General features: G+C 42.5%; 1 protein-coding gene across 1 annotated transcript in view; it reads right to left on the reverse strand.

The window, feature by feature from the left end:
* Positions 1–27,302, reverse strand: part of si:dkeyp-14d3.1 (transmembrane protein 132C) — a 458,057-nt gene that overhangs the window by 251,201 nt on the left and 179,554 nt on the right. Inside the window, exon 2 of the mRNA XM_039772086.1 lies at positions 48–939. Within this exon, the coding sequence (XP_039628020.1) occupies positions 48–939 (892 nt within the window). The remainder of the gene's footprint in view (positions 1–47; positions 940–27,302) is intronic.

Consider the following 27,302-nt stretch of genomic DNA (forward strand, 5'->3'; position numbering starts at 1 on the left):
ATGCAATACAATAATAATAAAAAAACAAAAATGGCGCGCCAACTCACCTCAGTGTAAACATCTCCACTTTGGAGGCGCTGGCTACAAACACGCGGGCCATAACGATATCGCTTTGCTTGACAGGCTTCGACGGAACCTTAATCATGACGTTGCTGTCCAGCCGCAGCTCCGTCATCTGCGGAGAGCTCGGAGCCTGGTAGAGCCGCACACTCCCAATCCTCTGCATGGGCGATGTGGTGGAGCCGTCAAACATGTCATCCTGCTCCGAGCGGATCGAATTCCCCTTCCTCGAGTCTTCGCTGCTGCAGTCCCCCTTCTCGGACGACTGGATCACGTAATAAAGCTCCACGGCCGCCCCTTCCGACTGATCCAAACCTTTCTGCCGACCAGGAACCACACTTGGTGGGTCAAACCAGCTAGAGAGCGGCTCCAGCTCCGCCACGCACAACCCCAGGTCACCCTTGAGCCGGCAGGTGCCCCGCACTTCCTGCGTCTCTCGGAAGGCAAACATTTTGACACAGGGCAGTTTGTTTATAGTGCTGTAGTCATCCCAGTCCCTCCCGGCAATATAAAACAAGACTTGTACCTTAGGCCAGCTGTAGTAAACCTTATCGCTGATGATGTACGTCTGCACTTTCCAATTGAAGGTGAACATGCTGGAGGGGACAAAGCTACTGGGACTTTGTAGCAGGTCCAAGGGAACGGACTGCTCCACGGACACGGAGCCATAGCTGGCATTGACAGAAGGCATTTGCCTGGCTTGGTAGATGAAGAAGGACTCCGAGCGGGATTGTAACGTGGAGTTCCTCATGATATCTTGATTGGCTTCCTTGAGGAAGAAGGCAGACTCAGCATTGAGGATTTGATATTTGACAGGTAGATATGTTGGCATGCTGGATATCCTTGTCATTGCTTCCAGTAATCCTCTACTTTCTCCAACTGTAGGGAAGAAAAAAAAAACCAAAAAGTTACTTGAAGTCCGTTTTACAATTTCAGAAAAGAAGAGATGACTCAGCTCCTGCTTTAGGGCATTTAAGGATCACTTCCATTTAATGAAATTCACACCCTGCGCTATTCTAAATGTTCACCCACGGTTCAGACACTCAAAAAAAAAGAATGCTTCGAAAATGCCACAAAAGGCGGACGCGGGCCATTTTTATCCTGACAATCTGCGTTTCAAGGAGAACGTTAAACATCAGAGTTTGACCTCCAAGAATTTCATTGTGAAGTCAAGTGTAAAAAGTAGCATTCAGCAGGCCAAACAAGTGCCCGTTCAAAAAAAAAGGCGCAACCCTCAAAGGTGAAATCGGAGGTGAGAGGAAAAGTGCAACGCAAACAAAAGCAGCTGAGAGAAAATTCCAAATTTCGAAAAATAAAGCACTGGAAACAAACTTGGCAGGCAGACAGACACCAAATAAATGGGCCTACCAAACAGGAACGCATCACTTCAGCCTGCACACTGAGCTCCTGTAAGGCAGGTAAGCGTGAAAGGCACTACATGACGGTAAATTTACCGACTCATCCTCTCTAATACAACGACACAAACAAACTGCCCACTGTGTGGACAAAATGTTGGAATTTGACAGATTCAGCTTAGCGACACTTGTCTACACACCAGGGCACACCTCTACTCCATTAAACATCTTGACACTTGTATCCTTGATGTCCTAAGGTGACCCTGTTCTCCCCTTTATACTCTTTATTATGTAGATCATGGGTGTCGAAGGAGGGCCGCAGTGGCTGCAGGGGTTCATTCTAACCATTCTCCTAATCAGAGACCAGTTTCCACTGCTAATGAACTTCTTTTCTCTTCATTTTCATAGCTCTGGTTTTAAGGATTCAGTCCTCTCAATTGATTTGTTTCTTCATTAAATGGCAGTCAAACAGAAATGAGACGTGAAAGGACGCAACAGATGACCAGCTAAACTGGGATACAAACTCCAACCAATCCCTTAATGAGAAGCCCATTCTCGCTGTTAATTAAACCCGTTATTTAATTCCTTGGCTTGTTGCTGCTCTCATTCTGCAACAGCAGACGTTTCCAAAACTGTTGATTTTTTTGTATTTTCTAAGAACACCGTCAAAATGTTTCGGTGACCTGAGAGATCAACCTTACTGAGACCTTCACCTCCCTTTAATTTCAGATATTGTGTGATGTTGTTATTGTTTGGCTGCTCATTAAGGAAAAAGGGACAACTAAGGGGTCTGAGTCAAGTTAATTAATAATAATAATTCTTTACATTTATATAGCGCTTTTCTCACTACTCAAAGCCTTGCTCAAGGACCCAACACAACAGAGTCCCTATTGGCATTTACGGGATTCGAACTGGCAACCTTTCGATTGCCAGTGCAGATCCCTAGCCTCAGAGCCACCACTCCGCCAAGGATACAATTAAAACTTAAGACGAAAGACGTTAATTAGCAGCAAAAACTGGTCACTAATGAAGAAGATAGTTAGAATGAAAACCTGCAGCGACTGTGGCCCACCAGGACCAGAGTTTGATACCCATGATGTAGATGCTAACAGAATTCCCCAAACCCCACACCCTCTGCCAAATTGCTGAGGACTCGCACCATGAAGCAACTCAACTTTGAAGATTTGTGCTGTAGTAATTGCCAGGGGCCAGCTGTGAACCCGCAGTATCTGCTTCTGAAGCTCACCATACAGCTCACGTGGCAAGAAGATCAGTTCTGAACCAGCTGTTGCAGGTCTGTGGCTATCCACCGGCAGTTACCACAGCGCAAATCTTCAAGCTATGATGTCTTGTGATTCATGTGTCCAAGGCAGTTCAGTAGGGTTATGAGGATGATGCAATAATATCATGAGAAAAATATGTTCTTAGACATGAATTGTACTTATTACAGGTCAGAACTAGATAAAATATTATGAAAGACCATAAAAAATAACAGGAACTGACTGGCTAGCTAGCCTGGGGGATTACAGGTGAGCTGAGAGAAAAGGGCCATTACCAGGCCAGCAATGAGTTTATAAGCCAGTATGGATGGGGGTGGCTTTCTTGTAGAAATAGAAGCATCAGCTGAAATGGGGGCCGAGTCCTGCCTGAACAGGGCATAGATAGATAGATAGATACCCACAAAGACAAGAGGAAATTCACAGGGCTCGACTGAAGCAGCAGAATAAGTTTGCTCTATGGTATCCCATTGGTCCAGAAAGTAAGTCAAGGGTACAAATATTATATATATACTAGGCTCACCCGCCTTTTAAGGCGACCGACTTTTAAGTTGACCACTTCTTAAGGCAATTCAATATGTACATCAATTTGATATTTTATACAAACTCATTCATTTGGTTATATTGCATTTGAGCGTTATTACTTTAATACTCGTAGTTTCTGTTATTTTTGTGATGAAATGTAAACTTTTTTTCTATATTGAGGTCGCCCTTTTGAACCCCCCTGATATTTACTACGCAGTGAGGCATTTGTACTCCATCAACATTAATTATTTCCAGAGACATAATTTTGTCTATTTTTCCAGCACATCGCGCACAAAGGCAAGGGAACAATGGGAGCACCAGAACTCTGCTCACATCATGTCGCTTCATACCGCAAGCTGCAAGTAGTAAGTCTGTGATAAGCGGAATAGATAGATAGATAGATAGATAGATAGATAGATAGATAGATAGATAGATAGATAGATAGATAGATAGATAGATAGATACTTTATTAATCCCAAGGGGAAATTCACATACCGCTACGCTTTCCACTCAAGGGACGGAAGGACAATCCCGACCGCTTTTATATAGTAAGAAAGAAGAAGAAGATATCGCACAGTCGAGTAGAAAATCATCTTTTACCTGGAAAAACGAAACTACAAATCCCATCGTGCATTGCAAAATAGACAGGGCGTGTGTGAAACTCCGCACCTGCGTAGCACTCACGGGACGGAAGGACACCCGACCGGTTTTATATAGAAGGATATTGTCACAATAACGACCATCAAACATTGAGTAGGTTTGGGGCAGCCACCCGTATAATTGTTCCTGGCTGAAAAACTGATTTAAATAACAAAACATGTTCATCCAACTGAGTCCAAAACAGAACTGATCTTCTAGAGACAAGATGGCGGCTTTAAAAGCCAGCAAAGGAAGTGATGTCATTAATACCGGAACCGGAAGTGACGTCAGTGGCTGCCCCAGAGACTAGCGGGAGACTTCTTTAGAATGGTCTGCAAAAGATCAAGAGGGAAAATTAGTGCACTTCGCCACCCCCTGGTTTGGCATGGAATCACAAGTACTCAAGCCCTTTAGTTATCTCCTAAACACACGTGTGTGACAATATACATATATTTCTTTTTCTCCCTTGCATTGATTTTTGATCTTTACGAGAGGTCATTTCTGCTTCCTTATGCAGACAGCATGCTGGATCAAGAGTAATTCTGGACTAGAGACAAATAAGACATTAAGACAAACAATCACCTGGTAGCCGATTAGGAGGTTGGACAGTTTAACCAACACATACGTACTCTGCTTGTACTTTGGAAATATTATCTATAATACATGATGAATAACTGTGTAACGTTTACTCTTGCTTGTTCTGGATGCGCCGTCTTGTTGCATGAAGTCATAAATATAAAAACAAGTGTCAAATATGAGGGTTATAACAGGGAATTGGGAGCATTTTTTTGTGATGCACATAGCATAAGAGTATAAAGGGGAATATGGTCACCCTAAGACTCTGCCTTGACAAAACACTTGGCGTAGTCGGCAGGATAGGATTTGCACTGTGGAAAAGTGGAGTGTAGTGGTGATGCTGTGTAGAAAACGAGGGGGCTGGCACAGAAGAAGATCAGCTGACATCACCAGGAAGTGCTTCGGTTACAGCATTCCAAGACAATCCGTGTGTGGCTGACTAATGGAGCTCTCCATTTCACTCTTGCAACAAGGAGACCATTTCTGAGCCAAACGGGCTAACGGCTGGCCCCCGGCAGGTACCACAATGGAAATCTTTGCATTGAGATGCTTTGTTGTGCGAGTCCATGACAATGGCGCCCCAGTGATAATCTTAAAGAATATCCGATTCCTTTCATCGTAAAGCTCTTTAATGTATGACTTCCTTCCTAGCTGAAATATTAACGGCACCAATATGCATCTCATCTGATGGGACTACATGCCAAGTAAGATCATTACTAAAAAGTATTTTGTCATAAAAACTGAATAAAAAAAAAGTGTTAACATTAGCAATGTAATATACATGTCCTGAATTTGCTAAGCATTATGGCAAGATCTAAACACAATTATGAAAATATCCGTCAACAGCAGCCTTACTCAATTCACTACTTAATTACACTAATGCTCTCTCCTACTAGTCTTCAAAACAGCCAGAAGGCAACAAAATTCATAGCAGAATCCACAGCCAGTTATTAAAATTTGAACTGGTGCCTTTTAAAATAACGATTTCAGACCAAGCAAGAAGTACATAAAATGACATCAGGCCAATAAGCCTACTGGGACTCCTTACACTAAAGCTTTTAGACGCAGAGTTAAATTTGGAAGAGTGGAGGAACAGAGAGCTCACTGGCAAAAAGAAAAGGGCTGTCACGTCCAGAACAGGAAAAGACCTCCTTACTTCTCCTCAAAAGAAGGATGATACCTTAAATCCAGGTCACATCAGACGAATTATGTGCCAATTTTCAAGTTACAGCCTTCATTTATGTAATCTTAGCAAGTTGAAGGCAGTCGTGTAATGTGACATCGTCCAGTGATTAACTCCAATTAGTCCATGACTCGCCTCGGCAGCTCTGATTTTGTCTTTAGTCGCACACACGTGTGCATGACAGCTGAAGACCAATGAATGTTTGTCCAAAAGTACACAGCACAGAACACAGAGACGCGGAATAAGGAATGCGGGGTTGTGGACCTCACAAACAGAAGAGATGCTCACCTGCTTGATGTCTCCTGTTTTGTGTGTCACAACAGAATGGAAAACAGATTGCAGGTGACCTTCCCATACAGCACCGGCTCCGTCAGGCAGCACGTTATTGGTGGTCAGCAAAATGGGCGAGCGTAACTGTGCTAGAAGGTCTGCACACTGTGCCTAAGTTTGACAAACCCAGCAATGTTCAGTCATTTAAATTTACATGGCCTGGCAACGATATTGGTCAAAGTAAAAGAAGATCTGAAGGAAAAGGGCTTTGACTAGTAAGGAGGTGCAGGACCAAGCTGTTTGGAGAAGGTTGATCAACCACATTGACCTCTCATTGAAGTGGGAAAAGATGAAGAGGAAGAAGAAGATGGAGGAGCTCTGGCGACTACATACGCGACTGCCGTCTGCATTTCTGACATACCCGTTTTCAAATAACCAGCCCAGACACAGACAGACACTGAGACAGCCAAGTCCAAACACACACTATATTTATTTTTCTTTTGGACAACACACAGTGCACCAACCACCATAATACACTCACAGTCCTTTTTACTTTCTTTGTTTCTTCTCTGCTGCCTCCACTCCTCTCCTGCAAGCTTCATCCACCTTCCACCCAACTCTAACCTTCCGAATGGAGTGAGGTGGCTCCTTTTATACTACACACCCGGATGTGCTTCCTGATGGTCTTCCTGGTGTGGCAGTGCTGCAGTCCATGGCTCTAGAACCATCCTGGTGCCCCCTGGTGGTGGCCATTGTCCCTCACAGGGTTGAGCTTCCAAGCACTGTGGCTCCCATGCATTCCAGGGCGGCTGCCCTCTTTCGTCCTGGGGAAGATGCTGCCCCTCTCCCAGTCCCCGGTCGTCTATTACACTGTCTAATGTGATATCGCTTTTATCTAACTCTGTCAAACAGAACACCCTGACAGGACTTCTGTGACCACCGAGTAAAGAGTGTCAGTTAAACAAAATGCCTTAGGGTCTAAGAACAGGTGAGGTGTTCACATATTCTTCCTGGCTTGGTAAGGATCTTCTCCACGTTGCTCTGGTTTCCTCCAGTTTACTAAAAATGTGTTTGTTTGTTAAACAGATGAGCACAGCATTGATGATTAGAGACACCTGCATGAGTGTGCCCAGTACAGACTAGCGCCCTCTTCTGGACTATATTGATGGGACTGGCTTTGGCCTCCTCAAAGTCTCTATTGGACTAGGTCGGCTAAAAATGGACAGGACTGGAAAGGTGGAGAAAACTGTCTGATGAGAAATGATTACAAATGGATTTTTAGAGATACTGGTTTGTTTTTAATATTGTCACAGTGCAGACAATTAAAATACAATAAAAAAAGATCTATACATAATTAGGAACACAGATTCCAATAATAAACAAACTACTGCAACAATAATAAAAAAAAGAAAAAAGAACCCCTCGTGGAAAAAAATGATTTTGGCCAGTGAATATGTGGAAATATTTCTGTAACACATACCAATTGCCATGTCAAAGGTTAGCCTGTCTATCTTGAGACATCGTATTTATGAGATACAAGGCCGGTGGGTGCTGGGAAAGTGGAGGTGGTGGAGTCAGGGAAAACAAGGAAAAGGGCAGGGGTCAGAGGGACTGCAAAAATGTGGCCATCTGAGAAGATGAATGGAGAACTCAGGACCTTCCTACACACATCGCAGAAGTGGTTCTTCGCACTTTGCATTCTTCGATTATAAAGCTGGAACAAATACCAAAGCATAACTTAGTTATGCGGACATCTCAGCTTCTGTTCCTGCTAGTGTCTGACCTGCCATATAAATACACCAAATTCATTAATTTGTTGATGCTACCATAGACAAAAGCTACTGGAATGTATGACCCACCTCCCCTGCTCCAATATGTGTCTTCGATTATTTTTTTTGGTGTAAATTCAACCAACACAACATTCTTTGATAAAATTCTTTCTGTTATCAATACCAAACATGCAGGAAGAATTTCATTGTACGTTGGAAACAAGACAATAAACTAGGTTTGCATACTGTATTTTCAAACCTGTGGTTTTACACGGCCGCATCTTCTTAACAGCTCTGTCCAGATCAGGCACGCCTACAGTTCATCTGCGTTCGCAGCTTCTGTGGGTGCCAAGACCGTTGCAGTTATGAGGTCGTCTTCTAGAAAGAATCAGCCAAATTGCAAAGCTTTCTCCCTACCTTTTCAGAACTTCTGCCAAGCTAGAAGCAGGGCTCAAATTGTTCACTTCATGGGACAAAATGCAGAAGTTAACACTTAGGCTCTGCACTTACCCAATCACCTGTCTCTCAGTGGCATTTCCAAACTTTAATATTTCATTACATTGTACATACTAGCTGAGCTACCCATCTAAGACAGACTGAAATCTGAATATTCAACGTAGACCTCAGTGTTAACATTTGCTGGGAACCATCTTTTGGAAAGTAGCTTGTAATGCATATAGAAATAAAGTGCATTGTATTTGTCATTCCAACAGATGGCACATTACAAACACTTATAGTAATAAATACAAGTTTGTGATGCACCATCTGCTGGAATAACAGAGGCATGGCAACCAGATGGACACACAGATACACAAACTCTGGGACTCCCTTAACATGGAATAACAAGGTGAGACTGCATGCATGGGGCTCCCGAGGACTGGCAGATGGCAGCCCCGAGGATTGTGTCATCACCATGGTTTCCTACAGGGCAACCATTCTTGAACTTAGCCCCGTTGGGGTCCATGAGCACCACCAGTGGGTGCTGTAGGGACTAACAAGCCATACCTTGTCGAGCTCCAGCCTAACCTGGAAGTGATAACGGACAGCAATTATGGGACACTGGAAGTACTCATAGGTTTCACATAAAAAGAGCTGCCTGCCACTCCTCAAGGACCCAGAGTCGGAAGGAAGGAGAACAACGCTGGCATGGAGGAGTGGAGGCAGTGACTGAGGCAGAGAATGAGAGACCGAGAAGAAGGCAGAGAATTGCTGCTTGTGCTTTATACTATATTGTGGCTGTGGTGGAAAACACTTATAGAGGAAGAGTTTCCCACAATAAACACTCTTTTGTTCATTTAATCCTTGTGTCCATGCCTTTGTTTTGCAGAGGGAGAGGAAGAGAGAGAGAGAGAGAGAGAAGGTGGGAGGGAAAGAGAGAGGGAAGGAGGGAGAGAGAAGTACAGATAGTGTCGTACACCAATTTATGGTTGACAAAGTTGAGGCCAGGGCAATAAGAAAACCTGGGGGTAATAATGTTATACAAATTGCCAAAACCAGATCTTTTGCTGTTGTTATGATAATTATTTCTCAGGGTCTTATATGTTTTACGTCTCATGGAGGGCCCTTGAATGTTTGTTTTGATTGGTGCTGCTCCCTTATGAACTCTTACTCAAAGGTTTCTCAACCTTTATGGTCTCATACCCCACTTTGGTCTTTTTAAATTCATTGATGACCCACTAGCAACAACTGCAATCCACCGCCTTTGTGAAACGAGTGCGATTGGCGGTCCCCCATGTTGAAACAAGCTCAATTATAAACGTGAAGATGTATCGCACAGCTCTGCTGATTGCTTAGGCGACCCACTGCGATCCACTCATGGACCCACGACAGCAGCCCGCAACCCAATGAGAACGCAATCCCGTGGGTGAGAAGCACTTTGAAACACTCTGTGCACTGTGCAAGGCAAAATCCCCGCATGTGAACCCCTACAGTTTTCAAAGGTACACCACCTCTATGGCTGAGGTCGCTGGGTTGACTAAGCAGATCCAGAGTGGAGAAGTCTTCAGGAGTGGACGGGACCTGTGAAACGACGCTGAGACCTCTGGATATTGCAGCAGTGTTTTGGCTAACCGTACTCCTTCACTGTCGCATGGAGGGCAAGGATAGCAACGTGGGGTGGCAATTCCTCTTTCCAAAAGGGGGGGGACAAGAGGGTGTATTCCATATCCTGAGGTATCACATTCCTCAGCCTGCCCAACAAATCCTATACTGGGATACTGGAAAAGAACCACCTTCCAATAACTAAACCTCAGATTAAAGAAGAGCAAAGAGGAAAAATGGACCGGCTTTCTGTCGATGCACAGACAGCCAAGATATCATGAGAATTTGACGGTTCTGTTTAGATGTGCTCTGTGGAATTAGAGAACATAGTAAGCTACGGCAGGTTCTACAGTACAGTGGTCCTGGGACCAATGCTGCTTGCCATCTGGTGTTGTATTTAAGTGAAGAAAACCGTACTGGCACACTCAGTATTAAGTCAAGATGATTCTACACAGGCAGTGGACTCCATTAAACGTTAGGTCTCATGGCCGCTCCTGTATAGCAAGGCACAGGCTGTGGTTTAGGGGGCACCTCATATGTGATTTGAGCTGTGCACTGCAATGACTTACATCAGAGTGTGATGAGGTTGTGAAGAGAGGTAGAACCCCCAAATATCTGGTCCTCTCCTGGAAAACCGTGGCTTGTTCTCTTCAGTCATAAGTACCGTGGGTGTTATTCACAAGTGAGGGCAGAGTCAATTCTGAGATTGAACAAAAAGCTGGCGCATCAGCAGCTTCACAAACATTGGACCAGACTGTGGTGATGAAATGGCAGCCAAGTCCAAAGACAAAGCTGTCGATTTACTCGTCCCTCTGCATTCCAATCCCTATGATGGACCCCAAGCTTAGGGCAGTAGCTGAAAAATGAAGATCTCAGTGAGGAGACAATGAGGAGCAGATCTGTTGAGCTGAAAGCCAGTGACTGGGTGAGGAGAACTGCCTGCTTCACCAGAATGATGGCAGACCATTTAGATTGTTTCCAAAGCTTCCAAAAATGCCCAATAGAGGGGAAAACATCCAACCAGGATAATAACAAGGGCAAACACAGAACTTTATGACAATAAAAACATTTTATTTCCATAAAGAAGTCTGTGTCAAACAGTGGAGCTCTACAGAGCACAAAAAGCATAGAGGATCGGCCTCGGCAATAAGACAATCCCAAAAATCACAAATCCAAAGTGAGACCAAACCACAGGGCAGGTGGTCACAAATCCAGAAACTCACCAAAACTCCCAAGCGCATTTGAATGAACCACCCGAAGCTGTGGGAGACCCTCCAGATTTACAGGGCGGAAAGCATTGATTGGCAGGTGGCCCCCGCCTCTTGGGGGATCACCCACAAAACATATGGAACATCACTAACGCATGGCTCCGTGGACAAGGAATACAAATAATACAACACAGGCGATACGAGTGTAAACAAAAAGGACATAAAACAAAGATCTGAACCTCAGCCACGGAAGGAATCCTGTCTGAAACAAAACACGTGCCATGAGGGGAGTGAACAGATGAGGCCGTTACAGCGAGTGCTCGGCGCGGCCTCCTACTCACAAAGAAGCTATCAAATTTGATTGTCACCATGTCATTAGCTGTGATTACCACAAGTGACTAATCAATTATTCTTTATATTAAATTGAGCATTGTGACAGGAAAAACGACCCAAAGTGCTTTGCAAGAACAATTCTATAGTGCTATATGTGCATTTGTTGGGGTCAATAACTCACTTTGGGTCACAAACAAAGTGCTTCGAATAAAAGAAAGAAACAACGGAATCATTTTACTGTATATACAACATATTTGCTCATTCCGTTTAGTAGAAGAACATTCCCTCTATGTTTCTTGGTTTTGAGAATGTAGGGTGTGTGGTTGATGATACACAGACTCGGTGACTGACATGCAGCCGTCTGGATGGACGTTACAAGGCACCCTGGTTTATCTGAGTAAATTCTTCATGTTCTGTTAGCACACAGCAAAGCTTTTCAAGGGTGATGGGTGCTCATGTCAAAACATTGATTTCACGTCTCAGCATGGGCCGCGAGGCTCAAGACAGACTAGTCAGTGATTTATGTCTGCTGATGTCAGACTGCCACAAATCGGAACACACTCAGCTGTCCACTACATTACTTCGGCGAGTGAGAATGAAGGGGAGATGTCAGGATTTTTTAAGGTGGATGGGACAAATAAAGAAATATGCTTGGTAAATTACCAATTTAATAACTAAGTTTGCGAGTGGTCACCTGTTCATGTTAATGGTGGGTACAAAAAACAAGTTTCTATCTGAGCTTATGCAACTCTTAATTGTAACAAAGGATAAATAGCAAGTGAGAGCTGTTACTTGAGCAGAAACTACTTGCTGTCTTCTGCTGGACTACGAAAACAGATGTTCAGCTGTAAGTTTAAATTAAGGTTGAGAGCAGATGTGACTGTTTCGACTTGGTGGCTAATGACTAAACAATCGTAATACGTTCATCTTTACTGTCCCACGAGGGCAAATCGGGAGTATCCAGGCGACAGTTCTAAGGGAAGGACTTGAAAACTGGCATTTGGGGAAATGTGCTCGCTGACAGCCTCTTCTCTTTGACCTGCATCCCAGAAGATGAAGCCTGCCCACGTCGCTTTCCGTTGGACCCTCTTCTGCTACGTGTGTGGCTATTTAAAGCATTCAATTACAAACCAGATTGTGGAGGGGACAGAGAAATCCTCGATAAAAGCCTAAGAAGCATAGTACCATTTGACAAGCAATGTCCCTAACTATGTTCTGTTATTTGGAGTCTTTAAATTTTCATACAGTGTGCATGCATTTAAACTAGGTACCGGGTGGTCTCCACCCCTTTACCATCTCTTGCTTGTTCTGTTTTGTTTTATTTTATATACAGCTATGTGCTGGAAAACAATCATTTGGGCAACATCCGACCACACAAACTACTGAGGTCCAATAAGATTATAATAGAGTTTCTAACAGAAATTCTAATTGGAAAGTGGGACATAGCGGATGTAACTGGGTGTACACAACTCATGCCTGTTGTATACAACGTGATTACTGTACCATACTTTCTAATCTTATTTTAATATGAACTTTCCTTACCTGCAGATAAAAAGGTTACCTGTAACATGTATATTTATATATATATATATATATATATATATATATATATATATATATATATATATATATATATATATATATATATATATATATATATATATATATATATATATATATATATATATATATATATATATATATATATATATATATATATATATATATATATATATATATATATATATATATATATATATATATATATATATATATATATATATTTATATACAGTACAGGCCAAATGTTTGGACACACCTCCTCATTCAATGTGTTTTCTTTATTTTTATGACCATTTACATTGGTAGATTCTCACTGAAGGCATCAAAACTATGAATGAACACATGTGGAGTTATGTACTTAACAAAAAAAGGTGAAATAACTGAAAACATGTTTTATATTCTAGTTTCTTCAAAATAGCCACCCTTTGCTCTGATTACTGCTTTGCACACTCTTGGCATTCTCTCGATGAGCTTCAACAGGTAGTCACCTGAAATGGTTTTCACTTCACAGGTGAAAGTGCTTTATCAATGGGGTTGAGACCAGCAGTTGTGTTGTGCAGAAGTCAGGTTAGTTGGACGATCATTTATTTTTCAACAGGACAATGACCCCAAACACACCTCCAGGCTGTGTAAGGGCTATTTGACCAAGAAGGAGAGTGATGGAGTGCTGTAAATGGTCATGAAAATGAAGAAAACACATTGAATGAGGAGGTGTGTCCAAACTTTTGGCCTGTACTGTATGTATATATCTATATCTATATCTATAGATATATATATATATAGATATATATATATATATAGATATATATATATATATATATATATATATATATATATATGGTGTTGACACAACGTCCAAAGAGCGTAACATTAAGTGGCGTATACTAATATATCGTTATAACTAGGAGTCCCAAAGTCACAAGAAAACAAAGTCCCAAAAAGGTTCAATAGAACCTCTATAATGCCCACTGGGGTCGGGGGGTATAACGTCAAACCACAGCTAGGTCAACCGGTAAAAGCAGAAGCATCACACACATGAAAACGTTTTATTCCTCACAAAAATGCTGTCACCCATTGAAGCTCCGTAAAGTTCAATGGCAAAATGTAGGTGCCTATAAAGAAAAGGCAATTCAAGGCGAGCACAGTGCCAGTGCAGAATCAAGTTAAGTTAAAAAACAGGACTGTGAAGGTCAAAATCTCAAAATGCACACAGCACAGAAAAGGCATAAGAAGGCACCAAACTCCCAGAGTGCATTCACAATGAACCACCAGGAACTGTGGGAGCTTTAGAAGGTGGAGGGCAGTCCTTGGCGGTGGTGTCCAAGGGTCTGTAACCGCAACTATTTACAGCCCCTCTTGGTTCTATTGTGTGGTTTTTCTAGTGTCATTGCTTTGTTTTTTGGAGTTTGATAGCCTCTTGTTTGTTTTGGAATTTGCCTCTTTTTTTGCCAGGCTTTTCATAATTTGGAATAGCATTTATGACCCCTGACCTGCTTTTCAACTGGCCCATTTTGGAGATGGTGTTGCACAATTACAAACTTCATTCATTCATTTTCCATCGCTTATCCAACGCCGGGCCATGATGGCAACAGCCTTAACAGTGAAACCCCAGCCACACTTGCCAAATAATACTGTAGGATCCCAAGGTGTTCCCAGGTCATCTGGGAGATGGAATCCTCCCAGCAAGCCCTGGGTCATCCTCCAACAACAACATTTATGTCTATAGCACATTTTCATACAAATGATGTAGCTCAAAGTGCTTTACATGATGAAGAAAGAGAAAAAAGACTAAATAAGACTTAAAATAAAGGAACACTAATTAACATCGAATAAAAGTAAGGTCCGATGGCCAGGGAGGACAGAAAAAAACAAAACAAAACAAAAAACTCCAGACAGCTGGAGAAAAAAATTAAATCTGCAGGGGTTCACAGGCCATGAGACCAACCAGCCCCCTCTAGGCATTCTACCTAACATAAATGACCTCAATCAGTCCTAAGGACTTGATGACGGTCACATGGACTTCTGGCCTTTAATCCATCAATGTAGGAACATTACGGTGCTTTGATCAAGTGGTGGTGACGCAGGTCGCCACCACAGAAAACCGGAAAAAGAACAGAAGAGAGAGTAGGGGTTAGTACGGATTTTGGAGCCACCATGAATAGTAATGATAATTAATTGAATATATAGTACAGAGCATCAGGATTAAACTAAGATGAAGCTATGAGAAAGCCATGTTAAAGTAATGTGTTTTCAGCAGTGTTTTAAAGTGCTCCACTGTATCAGCCTGGCGAATTCCTATTGGCAGTCTATTCCAGATTTTAGATGCATAACAGCAGAAGGCCGCCCGTCTCACCACTTCTTTTAATCCAGGAGAATTCTGTATCAGTAATAATTATTATATATATTATAATTATTATATATATATATTATATATTATTATTATATATTATATTCATAATAATTATTCACAGTGGCTCCAAAATCCATACTGACCCCTACTCTCTCTTCTGTTTCTTTTCTTACTCAAAGCATCATGATGCACCAACATTGATGGACTGAAAGCCAGAAGTCTACGTGACCATCATCATCAGGTCCTTCCATGAAAACCCTAAATACAAAGAGGACTGTTTGACTTATGTTAGGTAGATTGCCCAGAGGGGACCGGGCGGTCTCTTGGTCTGGAACCCCTACAGATTTTATTTTTTTCTGCAGCCTTTGGAGTTTTTTTGTTTTTTTTGTCCACCCTGGCCATCGGACCTTACTCTTATTCTATGTTAATTAATGTTGACTTATGTTTATCTTTTATTGTGTCTTCTATTTTTCTATTCATTTTGTAAGGCACTTTGAGCTACATTTTTTTTGTATGAATATGTGCTATATAAATAAATGTTGATTGATTGATTGATTGATCAGATCATTGAATCACCTCAATTGGCTCCTCTATCAGATGTCTGTACTTCTCACCCTACCACTAAAGGAGAACCCAGCCACTTGAGCCCGCAATCTCATTCTTTTGGTCATTACCCAAAGCTCACGACCATAGGTGAGGGGAGGAATGTAAATCCAACAGTTAAATTGAGAGCTTCTCTTTCTGACTCAGCTCCTTCTTCACCACTACAGATTGGTATAGTGACCACATAATTGCGCTCGGTGCCCCAATCTGTCTGTCCATATCGCCATCCCTTTTCCCCTCATTTGTGAACAAGACCCCGAGGTACTCATAGTCCTCCACTTGAGGCAGTAACTCACTTCCCACTTGCAGAGGACAGTCCATCTTTTTTCTACTGAGGACAATGGCCTCAGATTTGGAGGTGCTGATCCTCATCTCTGCCACTTCACATTTGGTCACACATAGTCCCAGTGAGTGCTGGAGTTCACAGCCTGATAAAGCCAACAGGACCATGTCATCTGCAGAAAGTAGCAGCAAAGCAGAGTCCCACACCCACAGAGAGAGTGGCACTGATGTTTTGCCAAGTATGCAGACACAGCTATCGCTGCAATCACACCGGGGCCGAACAGTACTCATTAGAGGCCATTATGGACTTGTCATTTATTTCACTGTCATGTCTCTTTCTTCAGCAGCTTGCCAAGATGTAAATGTATCACTGCTTTCGATTTTTAGAACGTTAACACATTTACAGGTGGCACAATGGTGCTCTGCATTGGTCTGTTGTGGTGAAAAAGGAGCTGAGCCATAAGGCAAAGCTCTCAATTTACCAGTCGATCTACGCTCCTACCCTCACCTATGGTCATGAGCTGTGGGTAGTGACCAAAAGAACGAGACCGCGAATACAAGCGGCTGAAGTGAGTTTCCTCCGCAGGGTGTCTAGGCTTTCCCTTAAAGATAGGGTGAGGAGCTCAGTCATCCGGGAGGGGCTCAGAGTACAGCTGGTGCTCCTCCGCATCGAGAGGAGTCAGGTGAGGTGGCTCGGGAATCTGATCAGGATGCCTCCTGGATGCCTCCCTCGTGAGGTGTTCCGGGCACGTCAAACCGGGAGGAGGCCCCGGGGAAGACCCAGGACATGCTGGAAGGACTGTGTCTCCCGGCTGGCCTGGAAACGCCTTGGGATTCCCCTGGTAGAGCTAGAAGTGGCAGAGGAGAGGGAAGTCTGGGCATTTCTGCTCAAGCTACTGCCCCCGCGACCTGATCTCGGATATGCGAAAGAGGATGGATGGAAGGATGGGTGGACAATGGTGGAGTGATGCAGTGCACAGAATCTATGTCTATGTCTAGGCTGAGTGGTGGCTCTGAGGCTAGGGCTCTGCACTGGCAATTGGAAGTTTGCTGGTTCGAATCCCGTAAATGCCAATAGGGACTCTGCTCTGTCAGGCCCTTGTGCAAGGCCCTTAACCTGCAATTGCTTTGAGTAGTGAGAAAAGCGCTATATAAATACAAAGAATTATTATTATTATGTCAAGTGTGCAAGTTTTGTGAATTTTCCTCCGGCCTGTCCGGCCTGTCCAGCCTCCCCCCCCCACCCAACAACGACATGCTGATTTGGTTAATCGGTGGTCCCAATTGTTGAAGACTTTCCCCGTCTTCCTCGAGGGTTTGAGAAGGTTGTGTCACATCCCAACACATATTTAAGCTGACTGTTACAAACTGGTCACACGACAGCACACACACTTTCATATGGATCAATGGACTGGAGAGATAAGTAGACAGAGAAACAGACAGATAGCTGATCATTTATGCCAATGAAACACTAATGAGCACAGTTAAAGTAGTGTGTGTGTGTGTGTGTGTCGGGGGGTGTGTGTGTGTGACAATAAGAGGATTATCCTTGGCACACAGTTTCCATAGAAACTTGCAACTTTGCAGCGACAAAATGGTTTTGCTAGCGATGCCAATTTGTTGCACTTGTTTCTCCCACAGTGCATTTAGTTAGACAAATGCTCAGTGATAGTTAGCATTAGTTAATGAAAACGTTTTTTATCTTTCCACCACCATCCCCCATTCTGGAGAAGCCATGTGCAAGATGAATCTACCGCTGGCGCAGCAATGAGAATGATTACACTCATCAAGAGGCCAAAGAAATGCTAACTTGAGCTTAAATGATGTTCTTTTCTTCCCTTCCAGCGGTTGTCTCACATTAGTTTTCCTGGCGTTCTCTTTAAGTATTTTTCATGTAATAATTGCTTTTGATAGTAGTTTACAGTAAGACGTTTTCAAAACATTTTAATCTCCTTGAGTTCATGACTTCATTGCTGAATATAATTTAAACAAAAGGTCTTCTAAAGATAAAGAACATAAATGAGCTAGAAACACAGGGCCGTTGGGCCTACGCTGGCTGTTTGCTTCTACCTAGAAGATTTCTGTGAATATGTTTTCGGTTTAGACATGTATGTTAATGTTGGGAGTCTGTCAACAGCAACAACATTTAATTATATAGCACATTTTCATACAAAAAGTAGCTCAAAGTGCTTTACATAATGAAGAAAAGAAAAATAAAAGACAAAATAAGAAATTAAAATAAGACAACATTAGTTAACATAGAAAAGGAGTAAGGTCCGATGGCCAGGGTGGACAGAAAAAACAGAAAAAAAAATAAAATCTGCAGGGGTTCCAGGCCACGAGACCACCCAGTCCCCTCTGGGCATTCTACCTAACATAAATGAAACAGTCCTCTTTGTAGTTAGGGTTCTCACGGAGTCACTTGATGTTGATGGTCACACAGACTTCTGGCTTTTAATCTATCCATCATTGTTGGAACATCACGGTGCTTTGAGTAGATAGTGGTGGCGCAATGGTGTCGTACTAAACACACAATTATCTTCAGAAACAGACAGCTGACTGGTTTTATGAAGGAGTAAAAAAAAGCGCACTGGCACCTACTTTGTCTGTTAGGGTCTCCCGAGTCGTGGAGGAGACCCTTACGCGTTCATCCTATTTGCCGAGATTGTGTGAAGCTGCTGCCGCACTGAGCATATTTGAACAGAGGTCATGCATTCGTTCTTTTCTACCACTTGTCACACACGTGCACCTCAGGGACAGCTCTGGTGACTGTAATTATACGGCCACACCAGGGGTTGGCGCTGTGTTTTAATGCCCGTCTCTCTTTCTCCCTCCAGACTGGTTGATTGACAGCTAGGATACCGCTGATGTAACTTCCAGTGTCCGTCCAACTGGAACCGCCTCTTCCTGTCGGGAGGACTGAAAACCAGAAGGTCTGCCATGTTTGCCAGTTCCATTCTAAACTGGTCACCGTTTATTTGATGTATCACTGCAATCCAAGTATACAGGGTGCCAGATTGGACACCAAATCTTTTTCGTTGTCTTGGTATTCTCTTACAAACTTTAAAATATGAAGATTAGGGGAGAACATATAAGCTCCATGTAATCTAAAACTGAACCCAAGTGCTGTCAGTCAGTAGTGCTGCCAACCAGTGCCCTAGACATGAATATATAGTAAAACCTTGGATCGAGAGAGTAACTTGGTCTGCAAATTGAAGTAAAATTTGAAATAAACAAGTGAGGTCTTGCAATATGAGTAGTATGTATACGTTTTGTCTGCCGAGCGTCACGGGATCACAACTGACCAAATGGTGGTTCTCTCTCTCTCGTTTCAGGATTGTGGGTAATCATCTTCTCCCATTCTCAGTCGGCGTGCCTCACTGCTGTATGTGCGTATACTGTTTATTACAGCATTGTGACCACGTGTGTGTTGTAACGTGCGAGTCCCTGTCCTACACCCCAAAACACAAAGCGGAGTCTCAGTACTTTAGTAACACCATCTTTATTCAGCTTGAAACAGGAACAGCGCGGTTCTTTATTGTAGAGGGATCTGCCACTCTCCTATACACAGACACAGCAGTCAGGCAGGATCACGGCCAGGTTAGTGGATAAGTAATACTGAGCCCTCATTTATAATGTTCCTTGTATCACTCATCAACGGCAGACGCTTATAGCATGTCCGCAGTCTTTTCAGATTTGCTTTTACGGAGAACTACTACAGCACTGGGAGCCTGTGGTTGCTTCGGGACGCTCTGCTGCATGTCGTCCCATTGGGTGGAAACCGTCCTATACAATAAACCTCCTATCTCTCTTCCCCTCATACCAGCCATGATTCTTTTCAAAGATAAAGTGCAGATTAATTTGTTTTATGTATTTTTACTTTATATTTTGCATGAATCATTTTTATATGAATATTTTTGGGTTATTGAATGAATCCACTCAGTTTCCATTATTTCTTATGGCTAAATTCATTTTGATATACGAGTGCTTTGGATAACATGCACGTTTCTGGAACAAATTACGCTCTCAATCCAAGGTTCCACTGTATATTCATCACAATATTATATAGCACCTTTCAACTAATAAAGCAAATGGTCTTGATGTTTCACAAACAGTCAAACTGCGGTCCCAAGTCAACACCCAGAATGCTTTCTGTCTATTTCAAGACATTCATTAAGGGAGGACCACAAGACAACTGGTGAAGGGCTAAGAAGATGAACCTGAAAACTTCAATTGTGTAACCCATTCTGAGAAGGAATATCAGGTCCGTCTGAAACAAAGAAAAATGAAAGTCTGCTTTGGTCCTCAAAGAGAACAAAAGTATTCATATAAAAAGTAGGCACTGGAACTAATGAATGAAGTTTATTTATTTATTTTTTTGTATTTTTTACATTTGTACTTAATGGCTTACCAGTGACACCTAGACAGAGTACTATAAGTGTGCCTCCATAAGTGTATGAACCATGGCGAGTGTCACTCATGTGCACCATGGGAACACCTTTCTGGCTTTGATGAGGTAAGCAACACCATTCCCGGACAAAAGAATTTTTCTCAGCATTTCCTTGCCATAATACACATTCAAGGTGCGAAAGATACCTAAACCCAATGGCGGAAGCGCTGCTATGCAATTGGGTGGGAGGCATTTAACGCAAACATTATCTGAATGTGGAAGCCTGTTGTGGGCAGCACAGTTATCAATCAGAGGCTGAATCATCCTTTTCTTCTTCTTCATATTGTGACGTTTCTGAACTCTTTTGGGATCCCCCCCAACCCAATGGGAACGTCACGTGAAGTGCGTCCTGAAGTGTGATTGCCGCATCTGTGTAAGATTGATTGTTCGTTGCCGGGGCAGGGAAACAGCAGGCTCACAGCATGTTGTCCGGTTGACGGAGGTCCCAAGAGAGTTAAAAAGCCTTACATTTTCTTGAATGAGTGCCGCATTAATAGGAATGTTTCTTGAACGAGCGTCACTGAACTACATAAAAATGGGTTTTTAGGCGTCTTCAAATGCAGCAGTTCACAAATGTTTGCAAACCGAGATTTTCCTTCTTTTTTTTGCATATAACAAAGACATATGCGTTGCATTTGTCATTACAACAGATTGCACATCAGAAACATTAACACTGTTATCGTTTTTCGTGTCTGCTGCTTCTATAGCAGGGTGACAATGAGTTCAATTCAAATGGATGTTTTTCAAATGTTGACGAGCAATAAGCAAAAGGTGTCACTGAAAACCGCAGGAAACAAAAACAGCAAAAAAACAGTACGAGGAAAGTTCGAAGAAAGAAATTTTTTTTACAATGTTTCTGTTTGGGTATTATTATGCAAATGTGCACAACTGAGCTGCGACCGCAGAACTAACTGCTCTGTGGATGATTCATTCAAGCATTTCAAGGTCACTTCGTTGTAATGAAAGTATCTGCTGCTGAATGTAGTTCATAGTAACAAGATTTCTATAAACTCGTGTCATATGGGGAAACTGTCGGGACCATAAAAATACTTTGTTTTAATACTCGGTCTGTCTCCTGTCTCTGCGCCGCTGCAAAGCCCCGCCCGCCTAGTGTTCTGAAAAGTGTCCTCAGTGAAGGGGGCGGCCTTTCTGCTGTAGCCCTTCCCTGAGTGAGTTTCTGTTGCCGGCAGTTCTCTCGCGGCCCAACTCTAACGCACATGTGTGACATTGAGTTTGTGTGTTAATTCCAGGGCAACCCGAGTCGGGGAGACAGCAGGGTTAGCAGGCTGAGGAGGACGACGGCCCCAATATGGTGACCTGCATGGTGAGAAGTTTTAAGGTTTACAAGATTCAGAGTACCAACCAGGAAATAAAATACAGCAATCAGAAAGTGGGTAAAGGGGAAACATACCCACAAACTGGGAATTAGAAGAAAAAAAACACACACGGGGGGAAATATATAAGAGAGTCAGAAGTTGAACATCAATTACTTTGGAAATGAAAATGATACTCGACACACTAAATGTTAAATAGAAACAAAGCAAAGTTCAAGAAAGCCTATAGAATGACTCCGACTCTTTGGCACAAATGGACCTCGGGTGAAGAGCACATAAGTGCGGGTTTTTCAGACAGGGTGTTGTCATTCCCTTACAGAAAACGAGTGGTGAAATGAAACAAGCGACTGAACTGAAACGAAAGGAAAGCTCCCAAGGACCGATGTTCAATACGTTCATTTTAAATCCACCCATTTAACTCAGGAATATGAAGTCAAAAAAAAAAAAATCAGCCTGCTTTGACAACTTCATCCAGTGTGGCCCTCATACATCCATCCATCCATCCATCATCCAACCCGCTATATCCTAACTACAGGGTCACGGAGGGTCTGCTGAAGCCAATCCCATCCAAGACAGGGCACAAGGCAGGAAACAAACCCCGGGCAGAGCGTACACATACACCAAGCACACATTAGGGACAATTTAGAATTGCCAATGCACCTAACCTGCATGTCTTTGGACTGTGGGAGGAAACCCATGCAGACACGGGAAGAACATGCAAACTCCACACAGGGAGGACCTGGGAAGTGAACCTGGGTCTCCTAACTGTGAGGCAGCAGTGCTACCCACTGCACCACCGTGCCGCCCCCTTCATACATCATAAACTAAAATCTTGCATTGGAATCAGCAAGAGTAAACACTAACATAAAGACTTACTTTGTTTCATATGGCTATCAATCTCAGTTCCAAATTGACAATGCAAAAACGGCACAGAGCAGGCACAATGCTTCATGAAATTCATCAGCGCTTGGTGGAGAAAACTCAAAACTATCTTGTTGCTAGGTTTATATTCTCTATGAATCACACAGTGCGCCGTGCACTGCCATACACAAGGACAGCAGCTGTGGATGCCGGAATAAATCATATGACAGATGTGCGTAAAATGCAAATATATCTCAGCAATGATTAAAGTGAAGAAATGACAATTATAAGGAAGTCTATTTACCTCGAGTAAATATTGTTTGATATAACATAGCTGCATTTACAAGAGCTGCAAAGGAGATCTAAATAATTTATAATGGCTCACTCTGAAGTTGTTGGACACAAGACTGCAAAAATACAGAGCAGTTTGTCAAATATATTACTGCTAACTGCTGCACATATATTTCCAGAATGTGCGCGACTTTCTTCTTCTTCCCCACAGGGTACACCTTTATTAAAATACTAATACACATACATGCAACCAGGACTATCAATCATCTAGGCTTTATTTTATAGAGTGCCTTTCATGGCATCCATCATAAAACACTTTATGTCAGATGTTGGGCATCCGTAGAAGACAAGGCAATGTTGAAAATAAAAAGTGATACAATGGTCACCCCTGTCAGAGGCAGTGAGGCAGCAAATAACAAACCTTAAGCCATGTGCTGTACGTCAAGATGGAAAACCATGAGCTCTCGTGTCGTATCTGTTCAAAGTCTCAACAGGGAGTTTAAGCTCTCTTTCTTGAATTACTTTACAAAATGTGGCCCAACAGCCGCCGATGAGGAAAGGGTGACCCATGTGCTAGTCCTAGTCTAGAACAGGTGCAGACCCGAGCGTGCAGCTTGGAGAGGAGAAACAGAAATAACTAAACTTAAAACGAATGTCCTTAAAGGCCAAATGCACTGCGAGGGGTGTCTGATGAGACATGAGCCCACCCAGGAATGAGCAGTGCCAAGTACGTGACACATTTTCCTTAAGTAGACCTGACCTTGTTTGTAATTCCTGCCAATTATTTCTCCTGCCTGCTGGTGTCTCGAAAAGTTGCCCCTCGGAGTCCTCTTTCATCATGACGATGTTCCACCACACAGCACACATGTGACAGTGGAAACTTTGTGAGAATACAGCTTTGAACTGTTGCCTCACCAGATTTGAAGCCTTCTGACTTTTTCTTTCCAGAAATGAAGAAACACCTGTGTGGTTGCCATTTTGATAGAGATGATGCTGTCATCGGAAGGTTGGAACACTGGTGGAAGAGGTGTGTTCACCTTCAGGGAGACTAACAGTGGGCTCACCTCCCATCCAACACCCACTATATGTAAGAACAAATGATACACAATCAAATCCCCACTAGATAAACGGGCAAACACGGAAAAGTTCAATCTCAGAAAAATGCTCTTCCAGAAGAATGAAGCTCTATGGAGGACAAAATGGCACAAAGGAGTTGCATGAAACACTGTGGAAACACGAAACAATCAAACCCCAATACAGATATTCAAAGAATGGTCAGAGAACGGTGCACAAAGGTCGAGAAATCCAAACAATCACGCTAAAACTCACAATCCATCCAAGTGTATTCAAATGGACCTCCAGGAACTGTGGGAAACCCTCAGTTATATAGGGCTAAGGGAAGTCCCTGGTGGTGATGGGCAGGACCTCTTGGAGGATCACCCACAAGACATAACAAAAGAAAAATAAGAAACAATGCATTAACACAAATGGATTAAACTAAGGATGGGCCAGCCTTCAAAGTGTCCCAGAGACACCTGTGTGTTGTCCATGCCGAAGCTGGATAAGGTCTGTGTGTTTGTGTGAAGTTCAGGGTGTGGCAGTAGACTAATTCAATTATGAACTTGACGAGTTCCAGTAACTCCACCATATTACAGAAGGTAAACATCAGTGATGCGTCATCTGCTGGGAGTGAACATGGGTGTAAGTATGCCTTACAGTGGAGGGGTATCCACTTCTGACTTGGGTCCTTCCATTCCGCAGGGAGTTCATCTGACGGGCCGTGACCCTTTCCTGCAGAAGACCCATTCAGAAGATGGAGGAAATGCTGGGGAATGCTGGTTGAAGTGCACAGTTGTCACGTACCATTTCAAAGGTACACGTTTATTGTGTTTATTATTGATCTCAATTCCTTTTTAAGTTTGAAGCCATTCAGGAGATGAGCAGTAATGATGAAAACCAGTGCTTTGATACACAACATTTCTTCAACAATAAAGACATTAGTTAATGAATGTCACACACATTTCTTCTCCTATAACACTATCTCAGTCACACAGACGGGGCTTCACAGCACACAGCATTACCCACGTTATAAAAATTCAAAGTGTGATGCGGCTGTAACGGGAAGGTGGATAAAGTTTATAATAAAATGCCACACTTCGTCCTCTTCACAGGAGTACGGAAACAGTGGTGCCGTACCTTAAGGTATGAAAGAAGCTAGAGTATATAAAATAAGAAACTCTCATTTAAATTCTCAACACTGACATGCTGACCTGACCAGGCTCTCGTTGTAAAAACATAACAGGCACAGTCCAATGCCATCAAAATGCTTCGTAATGAGCTCCATTTCTGAAAGGTTCTCTGTACAGTCACATATGTGCGTTATAATTAAATCCTCAGCCTCCACTCCCTGAGTGTTTTATTTCAGCCAGGGATCCTCCCATAACTGAGGTTCATATTCATGTTTTATGTCATCTTTCCTCATTTTTGATTTTTTTGTATTTATTAATTTTATGAATTGTGTTTATTATGTTTTAATACCTTGGTGATGTTCTGCGTTATGTTCTGGGTGGTCACCCAAGAGGTGGGGTGACCTGTCAATCACTGCCAGCAACTGCAACTGTCCTCTGTCTATAGTGTTGCATTCCATATACCATGGATGTTGGATATCGGAGCTGGGAATGACGTGATCCGTGTTCCAGTGAAGCATTCCGACAACCAAGACGGACTCCTGCAGGAAAACTTTTGTTGTGCTTGTTTTTTTTGTTTTTGTAATACAGTCACCTACTGAACAACATGTCATGCGGTATTTTGCGCATAATCAGTATAATACAAACGTGCTAATAATCAGTATAATACTACAGCTTTCACGTCTGTTGAGGGATGGTGCAGCCATCTTGGATTTTGCAAGACTGGGTGAGACTCTCCCAGCTCTTCTTGTAGGAAATTTGACTTGTTGGGGTGTTCCGGGTGAAACTTCCTACCGGGAACTTAGAAATTCTGTATTCCCATTTCAAATAGAACGCAGCATAAAGCCTGGAGGGATTGTGAATGCACTCTAGGGTTGGTAAGTTTATGCATCTTTCACTGTGGTTTGTATACAGTAATCCCTCGCTATATCGCGCTTCGACTTTCGCGGCTTCACTCTATCGTGGATTTTATATGTAAGCATATCTCAATATATAATCACAGATTTTTCACTGGTTCGCGGATTTCTGTGGACAATGGGTCATTTTATTTCCGATACATGCTTCCTCAGTTGGTTTGCGCAGTTGATTTCATACAAGGGATGCTATTGGTGGATGGCTGGAAGCTACCCAATCAGAGCACGCGGTTAAGTTCCTGGGTGCTAATTGGCTCAGCGACGGAAAGCAGCATTCGATTCCACTTTGCGTTAGCCAGCATCTCGTCTCGCTCATTCAGCATCAACGCGTTTCGCTGTGTAAAGAGTTAACTTTTGTACTCTTTTGTGTTTATCTTTGTGCGTAGTCAAGCCCTTTGTTACATCTCCAAAACGGTCTGCTCCTGCTACTGCTTTCAGGGCCGTGCCCAAGTGCCACAGTCACCTGAAGAGGCTCCTTTAAAAGAGCTGTAACGCTCTCCTTTGTTGTGCAGTAACATTTATCTCATTGTTATCGGACAAGTCGTTGTGTCACCTTTGGCGAGTACCCATAACTAATTTTCTATGTACTTAGTACATGTACATACGTTTAGTGTAACTATAACTGTAGCATGTGATATCGGAGAGACTCGATATCTTTAAAATAACATTTAGGTTTTATTTATATTTACACGTTGTAGATTTTTAATTTATTTTTTTATTACCTAATCAATTACAATGTGTTTAAATGTATCAAATAAAACTCCTCAATGATATACGATACGTATGTTTGTGCATAGTATATAAACAGTGTGTTTACATAAATAATTTCAATGAATCTTACCTAATATCTAAGAGAATATAAAGGGTTTATGCGCTGTGCGGGAAATGTTTATAAGAGTGTGAGAGAGTTTATAAGGGCTTAAAATATATAAAAATAACCAGATGAACATATAGTTTTTACTTTGCGGATTTTCACCTTTCACAAGGGGTTCTGGAATGCAACAGACATTTTGTATCTAGCTTGGATTTTTGATGGGGTTTCACCCCAAACACCTCTAGTGGCCACTACTGAAACTTTTTGGGACTCTCTAGTGCTTTGTACTCCCAGTTCATAACACCGAGCAAGACAATTACAGAGGGGAAACATGGAAACGCATGAACTTTACACAAATGATTTATAATTTAACAAAATATCATCCCATTTAGATTCAGATCCACTCTATCCAGTCTGTAG

The sequence above is a fragment of the Polypterus senegalus genome, chromosome 12 (genome assembly GCF_016835505.1).
Source record: "Polypterus senegalus isolate Bchr_013 chromosome 12, ASM1683550v1, whole genome shotgun sequence".
Taxonomy (NCBI): Eukaryota; Metazoa; Chordata; class Cladistia; order Polypteriformes; family Polypteridae; genus Polypterus; species Polypterus senegalus.